This window comes from Berghia stephanieae, chromosome 2 (assembly GCF_034508935.2).
Source record: "Berghia stephanieae isolate SIO BIC M18660-M18661 chromosome 2, UCSD_Bste_1.3, whole genome shotgun sequence".
NCBI lineage: Eukaryota > Metazoa > Mollusca > Gastropoda > Nudibranchia > Aeolidiidae > Berghia > Berghia stephanieae.
In genome coordinates, this window is record NC_088361.1 from 44,018,596 (window position 1) to 44,032,019 (window position 13,424).

A 13,424-nucleotide genomic window follows, 5' to 3' on the forward strand; every position below is an offset into this window, starting at 1 on the left:
CAGACGAAAGGGTAGACATGGATTGAGATGCTACAAACACCCTAAAGATATATAGGTGGTTGTAACGGTAGTGGAGAAAGAATTATGCATGCATTGCTTTTAGATATTGAAGGATTAAATTCTAACAAGTAATTTCATGAGATAAGAGCCATGAAGTTTGAGATAACTTATTAAAGCATTGCCATATTATGCTCAGAAAGTGTTGAACCCTTGCAAAGGTTTGGTGAGATATAATTATGCACACATTACCTTTAGATAACCAAAAAAAAAAGAAAAAAAAAAGAAAAAAAAAAGCAAGTAAATAAAACAAATTTGAGTAATAGCTAACAAATTATATTATAGTTATACAAACATTGCCATTATTGTACAAAAATATCTATGGGTTAAAATATGTGACCTCTTCCTTTATTGATGTTTCAGGTTAGGTGGGTCGGATGGACCAAGTGGTTTTGGTTTTGAACTAACATTCAGATTGAAGCGTGAGCCAGGCGAAGCCAATCCTCCTACCTGGCCAGCTGCTTTGATGCAGGCCCTTGCCAGATATGTCTTTCAATCAGGTATATTAGTTTTAAATTAAAAAGGAAATGGCACAAGAGTGTGTTTAGTAGAAAGAGGAGAGGAGAGAGAGAAAGAGAGAGAGAGAGAGAGAGAGAGAGAGAGAGAGAGAGAGAGAGAGAGAGAGAGAGAGAGAGAGAGAGAGAGAGAGAGAGAGAGAGAGAGAGAGAGAGAGAGGGGGGGGAGAGAGAATGGAGGCATGTTCATGTATATTTTGTGTCTATTGGGGTGGTTATTTCATTTATTTCTTTCTGTTCTGAGCAGGTGTTAAATTTATTATTTAAAGCATTTTATGAGTAAAATATAAATGTTTGAAACATGTATCCCTATGTAATCCTGGACTTAGTAATCCATCCTTCTATTCTACTTTTGTTTTTTTCTTAATAAGTTATGAAAGAGATTTTCATTGGAGTGATAGTTCTAATTTATTTATTATGAGCAATAGTTATTATTATTATATTTGATAACTAATGATTTGGCCTGTTGTTACCATCTTATTCTTTCAGAAAACGTATTATGCAGTGGAGACCATGTATCATGGCACACGCCATTAGATGGAAGTGAATCTAGAATACAACACATGCTGATGACAGAGGACTCACAGTTACAACCCATCTCATCCCTTCTTGGAACAGTCAATTTTATACAAGTAAATATTGATTAATAAGAATAAAAGTCACTTGTAAGACCAATTTAAAGAAATGAAATTTACTTTTTAAATTATCTTCAGCCATTGTTGCCATTCTGTCATTTAAAGATAATTTATCCAGTTTTGTGGTTTTCTGGTATAGCGCATGGCTTCTGATCTGTAGGTTTCTGGTTTGAGTAAGTGGAATGGGCTTTTAAATTACCTGGAACTCTCTCACTGTATTCTGATGAAGTGTAAAATTCCACATGACTACATCAGAATTACACGGGTGGTTGGATGGGAGCATCACCCTAGAATCATATACCTATGATGTTCGCATGGGTGTACGATCCGATAGTGATGTCGTTTCTTCTTCTCTTTACTAGCCTATCCTGCTTCTTTGGTTTGTGATTGTATTTTTGACAGGGGATATTTTTTTTTCTGTAAATCTTCTGCCTGTTTGTTCTTGGTTATTTATAATTTAGCTTATGATATCTTTAGGTTATGATTTTGATTTACATTTGTACTATTTTTGTTAGATTGCTTGTTTTTTTGTTTCAGCGGTCTCTCATATAACCTCAATTGTGTTGGAAGAGACCTAAAGCAACAAACAAACAAAAAAAAACATCAGAATTACTGCTACCACCACCACGAGCAGCATATTTACCACAGCATCATCATCATCACTACCACTGTATTATTAATCTCACATGCTATCAACACACAGAATCATCACTATCTCCACCAATCACATCATCATCATCTCTACCACTTGTTTTACAGCATCATTGACCTGGCTGACTGATGCTAATTAAAAAAAAAAAAGAAAAGGAAAATAAAATCAAATCACAGAAACTGATGTGTATATTATATTGCTTATGTTCCAAATCACACCATCAGTCTGTAAGACCTTTAATAGGTTATAAGTTATTGGTTGATATTTTCTCTTTTTATTTTTAGATTGTTGGAGTATGTGGAGAGGAACTAAAGGCAGCCCAGCACTGGAATGGACCAGGAATTATTGAGCTATTAAGATCCAAATCCTCGTATGTATTTCACTTTAACTTTAAAATATCTTATGCAGATCATTTAATGTTAAAATATGCAATCATTAGATTGATTCTTGATTTAAATTTTATAACCTTTGACGATTGAATTTACTACTCCCTGCCCAACGCATCTACACTTTCAAGAAACAAAACACAATAGAAAAACAAACAAAACAAACAATAAAAAAAAAAAAAAAGAAAGAAAGAGGGAATTATAACAATTTAATATTTAACTCCAATGCATCTTTTCATGTTGTTGCAGAGCTGGAGGATCTTGGCTCATCACAGACATGAGGAGAGGGGAAACAATTTTTGAACTTGATCCACAGCTTAAGGTATTTTATGATGAATTTGCCTGTTTTATCTTTCTTTTATAAAAAAGTAATAGAATTGCTAATGTCTCGATGCTTTGTTAGGAAAACCTTTTGGTAACAACTCTCAAGATTCTAGTATTATTTTCATTGAAAATGAATTATAGACATGCTGTTCTGTGTTTGTCACTCTCTTGATAGTTGTCAAAAATTTAAAAAAAAAAAAAAGAACCCTTGTCTGATGCTTGGTTACCTGTATGGTATTAGTCTCCATATATTTTGCAGCCTAGACCAAATTGACATAACAAGGTAAAACTTACACTTGGAAACACAAACTCCTTGTCAACGTCAAAAAAACAGACATACCTATTTTATCAAAGGAAGAAAATAGATGGCAAAAGACGAAAAAAGTGGGATCACAACTTGGAGATAAGGACAATATCCGGAGAAGAAAGCAACTCTCTACAATTGCCTTATCAAATTACAACAAACATGGATACTTACTTACTTAATCCTCTATGGTGTCGACAGTAAGGAGTACCAGTGACTTCTGTCCTCTGCCAGCTTCCGGACCTCACCCCCGGTCCAACTGAAGGTTGTAATTTCTCTATCCACCGATCTTCTCGAAGTTTCCAGTGGTCTTCTCCTTCTGCGATTACCCTGTGGGGTCCATCTGAGCGCTGTAAACATGGATAAGAAAGGAAAAAATCAAAATAGGAACAAAGATCAAGTTCTATAAGTCCCTTGTCAAATCTGTCCTCATTAACAACTGTGGAATGTGGGCTATTGGAACAAAGAAGAAAAACGACACATTCCAAAGAAAACTAAGAATCATGCTTAACATCTGCCTTCCTACAAAAATTACAAACAGATCTCTATAAAAAATGCAATGAAGCACAACTCTCAACCCAAATATTAGAAACACGATGGAGACTATCGGACACATACCTAGAAGAGGCAACAATATTCCATCAAACAAAGCCATGAAAGCCTAATTCACACAAGCAGGTCAAAACAAATATCGAGGCAGACCAATTCACACAATATTAAACAGAGACTTGAAGCGCCTCTAGAACCATCAAGTGTTAAGCTTCGGAAAAAGATCTTGCAGCCCTACAGTCCCTCGCCAAGGATAGAGACCAATGGAGGGAATTCGTCAATAGAATTAGAGAAACTGCCAAGGCATCCCAGTCGATTGATTAGGAGGCAGACGGCAGTAAATCAATAAGTCAAATGTGATGTGGAAAGCATCTGGTCAGCCTACTGTTTTATACCATTGACCCAAGACATATTCCATCCTGTCAGGGCAATCTCATCATCTTATTTTTGACATGATACTATTTTTGAATAGGCAGTGTGGTGCAGAGGTGTTTATTTTATTTTTTGTCCTGTCACACTGTGTGGTGCCATTGAACAAGTCACTTCACCCTGAGCCCAATTTGCAACCCTGCACTACAGCTGATTCCTGGATTATTGCAGTCTTCCATTGGAATAGACCGAAAAAAAAAAAAAATGGGGATGGATAAAGAGAATTATATATTTTTTGTTTTAATTTTATTTGAATAGAATTTCAACCCAATAGATAATGGTTTTATTTTAATACTGAGACGCCTCTGAGCCTTATATATATTTTCAACCTTTTATTTTTCCTTCCAGGGATCCTTTGTCAAGTGCATTTAAGTCATTTAGTCGATTATAGATGCTCTAGTTTTGTTTTTTAAAATTCTCTATTCTCAGGAACGTGTGGACCAAGGTATAGAACAAGAGGGTTCCAATTTAAGTGGTGTCAGTGCTTGGTGTTCATGGGATGAACCCGGAGACCAGGAAGGTGGTAATTCAGATGCAGAAGAAGAGAAAGAAAATTGGAGAAATAGAGAATATGAAGACAGCAATATCAATGAGAGGAGGGGATCTACAACAGAAGCAGAACGAAGGAAACTTACAGATTATGGTAAGAGGACAGAACAGTAGTTAACGTTTTACTTTCTTACTATCCCTTGCTTTATTTCCCTTATTCTGCCAGCCACTTTTCAGTTATTCAAACAAGAATTCTCCTTGTTATAATTGTGAAACATTTTTTATTTCTGTTCTTTTTTTTTGGTATTTTAACGAGTTATTTAGTGTATAAAACAATGCAAAACAGAGTAGACAGTTAAAGTCATCTCAAAGTATTCTCTTACTTCAGACAGAATTTTCTTTTCCCTACTAGAATCAAGATGAGAATATTGGACGGGTTGCTGAGCCCACCCATTGATTATATAATCATTTTGACCAACCCCCCAAAAACAGTTTCTTCAAAGTTAAAATTAAGTTAATTAAGACGATATTACTTACTCCAACTCTATATAAATCTCTCAATAATTAATATATAAAGTGTCATCATTAATTCTTAATTCTATATTTATACATTTTTATACATTTACATATAAATTCAAACTAGGGGTCATAGGGACAACATATTTCACTTTGTAAAATTGATATTACATTGTCTTAACTTCATATTTATACATTTTTATGCATACCACATCTGTAAACGAATTTTCATTTTTGGATGAATAAAGTATATTATTATTATTATTACTATTATATTATTATCTTAAAAAAATAAATAAGCAAATAGATTAAAAATGAAGAATGAATTGCAATGATATTCTTTACTGAAAGGTGTGTAGAATTAAGTTGTGGTCTTTAGCAAAGATTTTGTTAGTTTTAATTATTGATATTGTTTTGTTTTTCTTGCATTGTAAGACGTCATTATACTGATATCTGAAACTATTTATTATTATTTTTTATTTACTTCAAGAATCAGATCAAATCAAAGCCACCTTAAAGAAAGGGTTAAACCGTTCCCAGGTGAATACTGCTGACCGAAATGAAGAGTAAGTTAATTTTGTTACACCTTATTTTGAACAGAATTATAAGAATATACAATTGAGTGAATTAACGATTACATAATATTTTCTTAAAATTTGTTTGGCACTCCAAACGGAAAAAAAAAAAGAAAAGAAAAGAAAATCAATAAAAGAGTAAATATAAATGGATGTTGATATTTATTACTGATATTACATGTAGGGAATTTTGATCAATTTTAAACATATATAAAAAGGTTTATGAAATTCATAACTCAATAAAATTGAGGACGTACCCTGGTGGGATTTGTGTAAAAGAAAATGTAATTCAATATCACATTTTTCATGGTCATTGTGAAACTTTAACTTAATGATCTTCAACTTTTGGGGTGAGATGAAAATAAAATATTATCTCAGCAGGATGAGATTATTTTTAAAAAAAATTAATACGTGTTTTTCAATCTACTTTCAGCTCAAAGTCACCATCCAGAAAAGAGTCCTTTGACAGCACTGTGAGCTCAGAGGGACCATCAGAGTTGATAAGGACTCGATCACTCGATAGTGTTCATCTCAGATTTAATCTTGAAGCAGGTTCTTTATTGCCGTTAGCTCTCAGGTATGATTTAGACTTCATAGTTCTTTGATTTACATTTTCATTCTTTCATGTTTTAGCATGGATGGGAGCCTCCTGCTATTCAGAGGTGAATTGCTTAAAAAGAAGTTACATATAAACTTATGTGGATCAGATATTGAGATAATATTTGCATTTATTTTCGCAATGCCTAAACTTTCTCTATTATTGTCCAAGAATTCATTTTGCTTGGCTTCTGGTCATTAGATAATTAGACACCCTCAACAAGTAAATAGTGTGTTATTGCTGATTATTAAATAGTTAATGTTTGTTTTCATGTCCTTGAAAATGTCCAAAATAAAGAATTTTGTTATGGCATAAACTTCTAGGTATTTCCTAAATGAATTAAAAAATTATTGACTCTCCTTTGACATGTGAAGCACATTTTTCTGTTAGAAAACTTAAGAACTAAATTTCTTTTGAAAAAATTAATCTCTATTTTTCATATAATTGTGTGCTTCCTATAGGGAATGAGATTAGCGGAAGAGTAGCGTCCCTTGATTGGACGTCACCCATAGTCTGTGACGTAACCGGTGGAAAAGTTATTAGAGAGAGAACATCATATTGGTTGTGCGCATGCATCTCTCGTCCTCGCTTCCGGTGAAAGCGGCTTGAGACACTTCAAAACCAAATTGACATTCTCTCTGTAAGGTGACGTCCAATCAAGGGACGCTACTCTTCCGCTAATCTCATTCCCAATGGGGCTTGCATAGTAAGGCTTACTTGTAGGTCAGTAACAGCCTAGAGTAACCTGCAAGGCTCAACGACAGGTTTTTAGTGATATTTCTAGATTTGTTGTCACGCATTTCCAGTTTATCAAAAAATTCTATTCATCAGGTTGAGCTGTAGTAGCTTTCAAGAATCAGACCATGCTTTGCAAGCTGTGCCTTTCAAGATTCCCTCATCTTTTTTCCCAAATCATTTTTTGGTCTTTTTTTTTGTTTTGTAGGGGACGTTTGAAGCATGGTCGGCATTTTACATTTAAGGGAATCATGAATGACATTGCCATCACTCTAGTCTCTTCGTCAGTCGTGGGTTCAATTACAGATGAGGAACATCCATTTGCTGCCCATGGTCCTTGGCTCCAGGTATGTCTGATTATGCTTGACAGGAGTGAGCAGCTTTAGATTGAATTAAGCGTTACCATCTGCCTCAAGTTATTTTTTATATTTATTTATATATCCTGAATTTCGCAGATATGGTAAATGAAATTAGAAAATAAATCTCAAATAATATCCCACTTACTGGACCAACTTTCACAGCCATAGAGCTGGTCAGGTTAAAACAGTAACATTTTCAATGTCCAAAACAGATCAAAATTGTTTTTGATAGATGCTACATTTATTAGACTCTAACACCATGAAAAAGACAAATTTGCTTGTGTCAAATTTTTCTTCTTGAGCTTTTCTTTTCAATTTATAATGCAGCAGGCTTTTGGAGGACTCTCATAGCTCTTTGTATTACTAGCTTATACCTCATTCACCCGTGTGATACATGTCCTGTGGCAATAGTACTATTTCTGAAAAGCAATCATTATTACCTTATTAACTCTCAATGGCAAAACTTCTTTCCTCTTCCCCCTCTCCCCCCTCTCTTCCGTGCAGGTGTTAATACAAGATGAAGCAATTGATGATATGATTATGGATCTTGACGAACTTTCCTACCCAGATGAGGTAAAGCATTATAACCAGCTTACTAAAAATTGTTTTTCACTCTCAGGAATAGGAATATTAATATGTTTTCTTTTAGAATTATTTTTTTTGGTCTTAAGTACTAGTAAGTTGTCCTTCCATGTCATAAGGTCAATGTGGCAAGGGTTCATTTTGATTTCAGAAGAATTAAATTGTCATGGAATGGTCAGTAAATAGCTTTCTACTTTGGATAGGACTCTGGTCAAGGTACTTTCCACCAGATTCAAGGGATACCCAATCACTGCTGGATGGACTGCGGGTCAGAGGAAATGACTACATCCAGAATTGATACAGGTTCCTTTGTTCATTGTTAGGCGAGCGCTCAAAATTAAAATACTTTCATATATTGTGGACAACAACTGATACATATTTATCTTCTGTATTTACCCTGGCCTGTGAATGTATATTTAAGTTATCGGTTTGTGAATAGAACTCTTTGCTTTTTCTGAATTCTATAATAGTCAACACAATTAAATTCTTTCCTATACCTCTGATTTTTTATTTTACTGTTTTAGTAGTTATATGTCAAAATAGAAAATAGACTAAAACAATAGCTCGCTGAAATGACAGTGGATTTATCAGAGGAAGATTTTGTCTTTGTAACAATAATGTGTGGAATGCTTGAATTTCAAAATGAGAACAGATTGTAGAATACATATATAAGGTTTATACTAATAATTAACCTTTGAAATGTGATCAAATAATCCTGGTCTGTGGATCAACAGGAGCATTTATCATGTTGAGAGATGTATTTTCTTGACACTAGATAATGGTTTGTCTTGTCATTAAGTCGTAACCCCGTGCTTCAAAGATAATTGTGACTGTTACTTACTTACTTGGGCCCTTTGCTCTTTGGAAGAGTTTTGGCCATCACTGGCTCCTCTTCATCGCACTCCATTTTGGGCTGCTTTTGTTGCTCCCAGACAATGGTTAGATAACTAATATTTTGGTAATGCTGAACATCTGTAATGAAATCTCATAACTTTTGTTTTCCAGATATTATGCCCAAAGACGTACAGTTGGCCAGAGAAAAGATTGTGCATAACAATTTTACCTGACGAAAGCTAGTAAAAATTATCCCTTTTATTTTCTTTTAATTTTTCGAAAATCATAATGCATTGTATAATTTATGACAAAATCATATCAGAAATGTAACAATAACTTTTTAAAATGTTCATTGTATATAATCATGAACCATTTTATAATAAAAGTGTCTTTATGTATCAATTCTTACACAGATTATAGCTATCGGAAATTTTGTCTCTTAATGGTATTATGTCAGGATGACTGTTGTATAAGACTTAATTTTAAGCTTCACTCATAAAATTTGGCTTTAATTAAATGCCTTCATGGATGAGGGTGAGTTTTATTTCTTAACCTTAAAACAGTGACATGATAAAATTATCGTTAATTTAACTTATAACTCAATTTTCTTCATCTAGTTCATCTTGGCATAATATTAGATTGGCACGGTGGGACTTATATCAAGATGAAAACTTGGGACTGCTTATTTCTATTTATTTTACATCTACCTCAATCTGTTGGGAGTTGACCAGTCGCTGGAAATCTCATTTTAGAATCTAAACCAGAATAAAGATATTTGACAGATTAAGAAACATGGGCTATAATCAACACTCAGAGACTAAGCTCTTAGCCGAGCCATTATCAATCAATACATACATAAATGTTAATGATTTCTAAAGATGAGTTTACCTGTAATAATGAATTATAAAGTTACCCACATTTCTGGTTAATAAGCAAGAAATTGGAATAATTGAAACATATAATCCCTTGGCAGTCGAAGTATTAAACTATGTTAAGGATTATAAAAAACTGTGTAAAAGTAAACTAGTGTAAGAGTTGATAGATAAATATAATTTGTAGATATATTGTATTATATTATTGTTCATGAGTTCATGTAGTTCTTGTACATGAATGAATAATGTTGAAAACAATTATCAACACAATGTGATTCATCATACTATTTTTTTCTCTCCTTTTTTTGTAAGCTGTTTGTAATTGTCAAAATTTCTTGTTGATACAAAAAGGGATGAGATGGCTGAATGGATAAGGCATTAATTAGACTTTCATTTCGGAAATCTGGGTTCAAGCCTTCTTTTGACATCTGTTTTTCCTTCAGCAAGAAACTTAGCCTCTGTCTCACACTTTTGTTCATAGCGTTGCTTTGCAGCTCATCCCAGGGTTAACTCAGTTTGTTTATTTCTCTCTCTGAAGAAAAATTATCCTCGGTCTTGATTAAGGGGAATTCTATTTTTTATTAATTTTTTTTAAAGGATGAAAAGATAACCGCACCATTAAAATAAAAATGAAAATGTAAGAATACAATTAAAACAATTCAACTTAACTGATTAAGACAATATGGGATGAACATTTTATGATGTCATCTTGAAAAAATGTGGTCAGTAGTCCTATAAGAAGTACAAGTGATTGCTTTGAACCAGCAGGGCCATCATGGTATTTTTACAGCGAAATGAAAAGAATTTCCTTTGATAGTTCTTTCTTTGTGATGTAAAGGAACCTAGCTTACCTAATTTATGCAATAAATAACAATGTGAAATTGAATGGAAGCTTCAATTTAATAAATGAAAACAGATAATGTGGACGTTTCAGGTTTCCCCTTTATCAACAAAACAGGATGAATGAAACTCTACAGACGAATTTATGTAGAAAATGAGCAATTTTCTCACAGGGGAATACATTTATCTGTGAATACATATGAGGCAGATATAACATTACTAAATTCTATGACATTTTCGTGTCAAGTAAGAAATCGGGGAATCTTTTCAATTTAAATTTTAATTATTGTAATGATTTTAAATATTAAATTTTTTGGATATTCCTGTATTTGATATAATTCAATTATATCTCTGCAAAAAAGTGACTCAAATTTTTCTCTTTGATAGAAATGAGTTCAAACAGTGATATGCCATCTGTAGTACACATGTACTAGAATTGGAAACAACAGAGGAGTTCATGATCCAAGGGCATGGATAACTCTTATATAAATATAAATTCTTTGAGCGCTTCTTGTTACTTATTTGATTTGAAACTGTCTTGGTAACATTTGATTAGCATTTTATACTGGTGTCAAATTCTTTTTTTTTTTTAGTTCTGCCAAAATCAGTAATATGTTACCAATGAGGTAACAGTGTTAATCATTGATTCCTCAGTAAATTGATTCTGTATCATGAGCTTTTTAATTGTTTATAATTATGTATTTGCCTGTAAATTTGTTCTTCATGTGGCTTTGTGATATGACACTTAGCTTCTGATCCTGTTTGATTCCTGCTGTCAGCAAAGTTGAGTCCTTAGAAAAGTCTTTTATTCATATCCTCTCACCATACTTGGGTGTAAAATGAGTAGCTGGGCTTGTAACATTGTTGTTTTTCTTGAAAGAAATTGAAATAGCGCCTTACGGGTACTGCCTCCTAAATCCAAAATGTTTAGTATTGTTTTTGACATGGGGACCTCTTGTGTCATATTTAAATTCCACCATTTCTTTTGTCTTTTACTTCTCCTTTGCTCGTCTTATTCTTTTTCCTCCTACTTCTGTTCCTTCATCTTCTTCTTCTTCCCATGAACGGATTGACTGTCAGATCTAGTATTGCTTTAGATGTGGATAAAAGGTCATCGAGTTGAATTTTAATGGGATATATATATTTATATATATATTTTTTTTTTTTAAATTTTCACATCGCCATGAGTTTCAATTGTAATCCTTTTTTATAGTAAATGATCTTTTGAATAATTAAATGTTGAAATAATTTTTTAAAAATCATATCAATTTTGTTTTTCAAATTATATATTTATATTATTAGTATTTCCTAATTCAAGTCAAATGCTTTAGATTGATGATAAAATTAAAAAAACAAAAACAAACCTAGATTGTCAAATTTTTATACTGATTATATTTCAACACATCCAAGACAGAAGTAATTTTTTAAAATCTCGAAATGACAATAATTGTGGATGTTAGCAATAATTATCGATTTTTGTTAGCTATTTTTGGAAATAGCAACTATGAAAATAATTTAAGCAAACTACTCCATTTGATGGAGATGGATAAATGTTTGGTTTAAAATGTTTTCATCGTCACAGGGCAGCTTTCCTTCTACTCGTTGACTTTATTCTTATTGTTATAATACACGCCTACAACAATAATTACATATTTAACTCTTCATTTTACATTTCACAGTGTAATTGTCATTTTCATTTTATCTCATTACATTTGATTTACTTTTTATGCATTGCATTTCTTCCATCTACTCAGGAGTCATGCAGCGGGTGGTTGGATGGGAGCATCACCCTTGAATCATATACCTATGATGTTCGCATGGGTGTACGATCCGATAGTGATGTCGTTTCTTCTTCTCTTTACTAGCCTATCCTGCTTCTTTGGTTTGTGATTGTATTTTTGACAGGGGATATTTTTTTTTCTGTAAATCTTCTGCCTGTTTGTTCTTGGTTATTTATAATTTAGCTTATGATATCTTTAGGTTATGATTTTGATTTACATTTGTACTATTTTTGTTAGATTGCTTGTTTTTTTTGTTTCAGCGGTCTCTCATATAACCTCAATTGTGTTGGAAGAGACCTAAAGCAACAAACAAACAAAAGGAGTCATGCAGAAACTTTTTTTTCAATTGAGAAAAGCTCTGAAAGTATGTTTGTTGGTGATACATAGTGTAGTAAATGATATTAGTTTAGGGATTTGATTGATGAGAAATGCCCAAATCAGTAACATAATGCATTTCTTTTTATTACCAAAAAAAAAAAAAAAAGTGTCAATAATTGTTTATACTATGTGTCTCAAAAATTGAAACTTGAGTGACAGTTGAATATTGAGGGAGATGAAGGTTTGATTCTGTGCCTGTTATATGATTAATATGATATCTAAATTGTGTGTGTGATAATCTCAATTGATTGACTATAGACTATAAAGTAACAATACATGTAAGCATGAATGGTTGTTTATCAATGATTTGCAGTCTCCTGGATCATCTATAAATTTGGCCTCATAAGGCACATCTGGCATAAAATTATTTTCAGTCGCAGTTTCATCTGCTCTACAAATGGAGCCAGCCAAAAAATGTTGGTTTTAAAACTTATATGTATTTATAATCATTTGCGGCGGTTATAAAATCCCTATGTATTTTTAACGGTCTTCTACGACATCCTGGTATAAAATTGCAAGATGAATGAATGTACTGTATGAAATGAATGAAGGATAGAGAGTCAGATTGACTGACTTCTGAATAAAATTTTTTAAAAGGAAATTTTCTGTGTTAGCTATGTATTTTTTTATTGTCTTATTCTTAGCTTTACCGACTGTGTTTGATCTATTCTCTTTTATTCCCCCTTATATTTGTTGTTCACTTCATTGTCCTTGGCCCTGGTTGGGATGTTGCAACATTTTTTTATCGTCTTTTTCTTTCTGTTCACTGGTGTGATCTATTCCTTCTTGTATTCTCCCTCCCATAGTGGGCAGGGAGGTACTTACTGTGTCTTCTATCCCCCTATATATGTTTTCCAACTTGCTTTCTGTTTTTGTCATGGAATGAGATTACTTGGTTTTGTCCTGGTCCTGGCCGGATGCCCTGGCTGAGAGGGAAACAGTCAAATGAATTAAGCTTTGGGAGATTATATTTTTTTCCTTGTAAATCATCTCTCTGTTATGCACTACTGTATT

General features: G+C 33.0%; 1 protein-coding gene across 1 annotated transcript in view; it reads left to right on the top strand.

Moving 5' to 3' along the window:
- Positions 1–12,351, top strand: part of LOC144964942 (suppressor of fused homolog) — a 24,130-nt gene extending 11,779 nt beyond the window's left edge. Inside the window, exons 3-12 of the mRNA XM_078899747.1 lie at positions 421–557; positions 1,062–1,204; positions 2,144–2,229; positions 2,495–2,567; positions 4,281–4,494; positions 5,347–5,422; positions 5,865–6,008; positions 6,973–7,111; positions 7,628–7,696; positions 8,711–12,351. Of these exons, the coding sequence (XP_078755873.1) occupies positions 421–557; positions 1,062–1,204; positions 2,144–2,229; positions 2,495–2,567; positions 4,281–4,494; positions 5,347–5,422; positions 5,865–6,008; positions 6,973–7,111; positions 7,628–7,696; positions 8,711–8,782 (1,153 nt within the window). The 3' untranslated portion in view covers positions 8,783–12,351. The remainder of the gene's footprint in view (positions 1–420; positions 558–1,061; positions 1,205–2,143; positions 2,230–2,494; positions 2,568–4,280; positions 4,495–5,346; positions 5,423–5,864; positions 6,009–6,972; positions 7,112–7,627; positions 7,697–8,710) is intronic.
- The last annotated feature ends 1,073 nt before the right edge of the window (positions 12,352–13,424 follow it).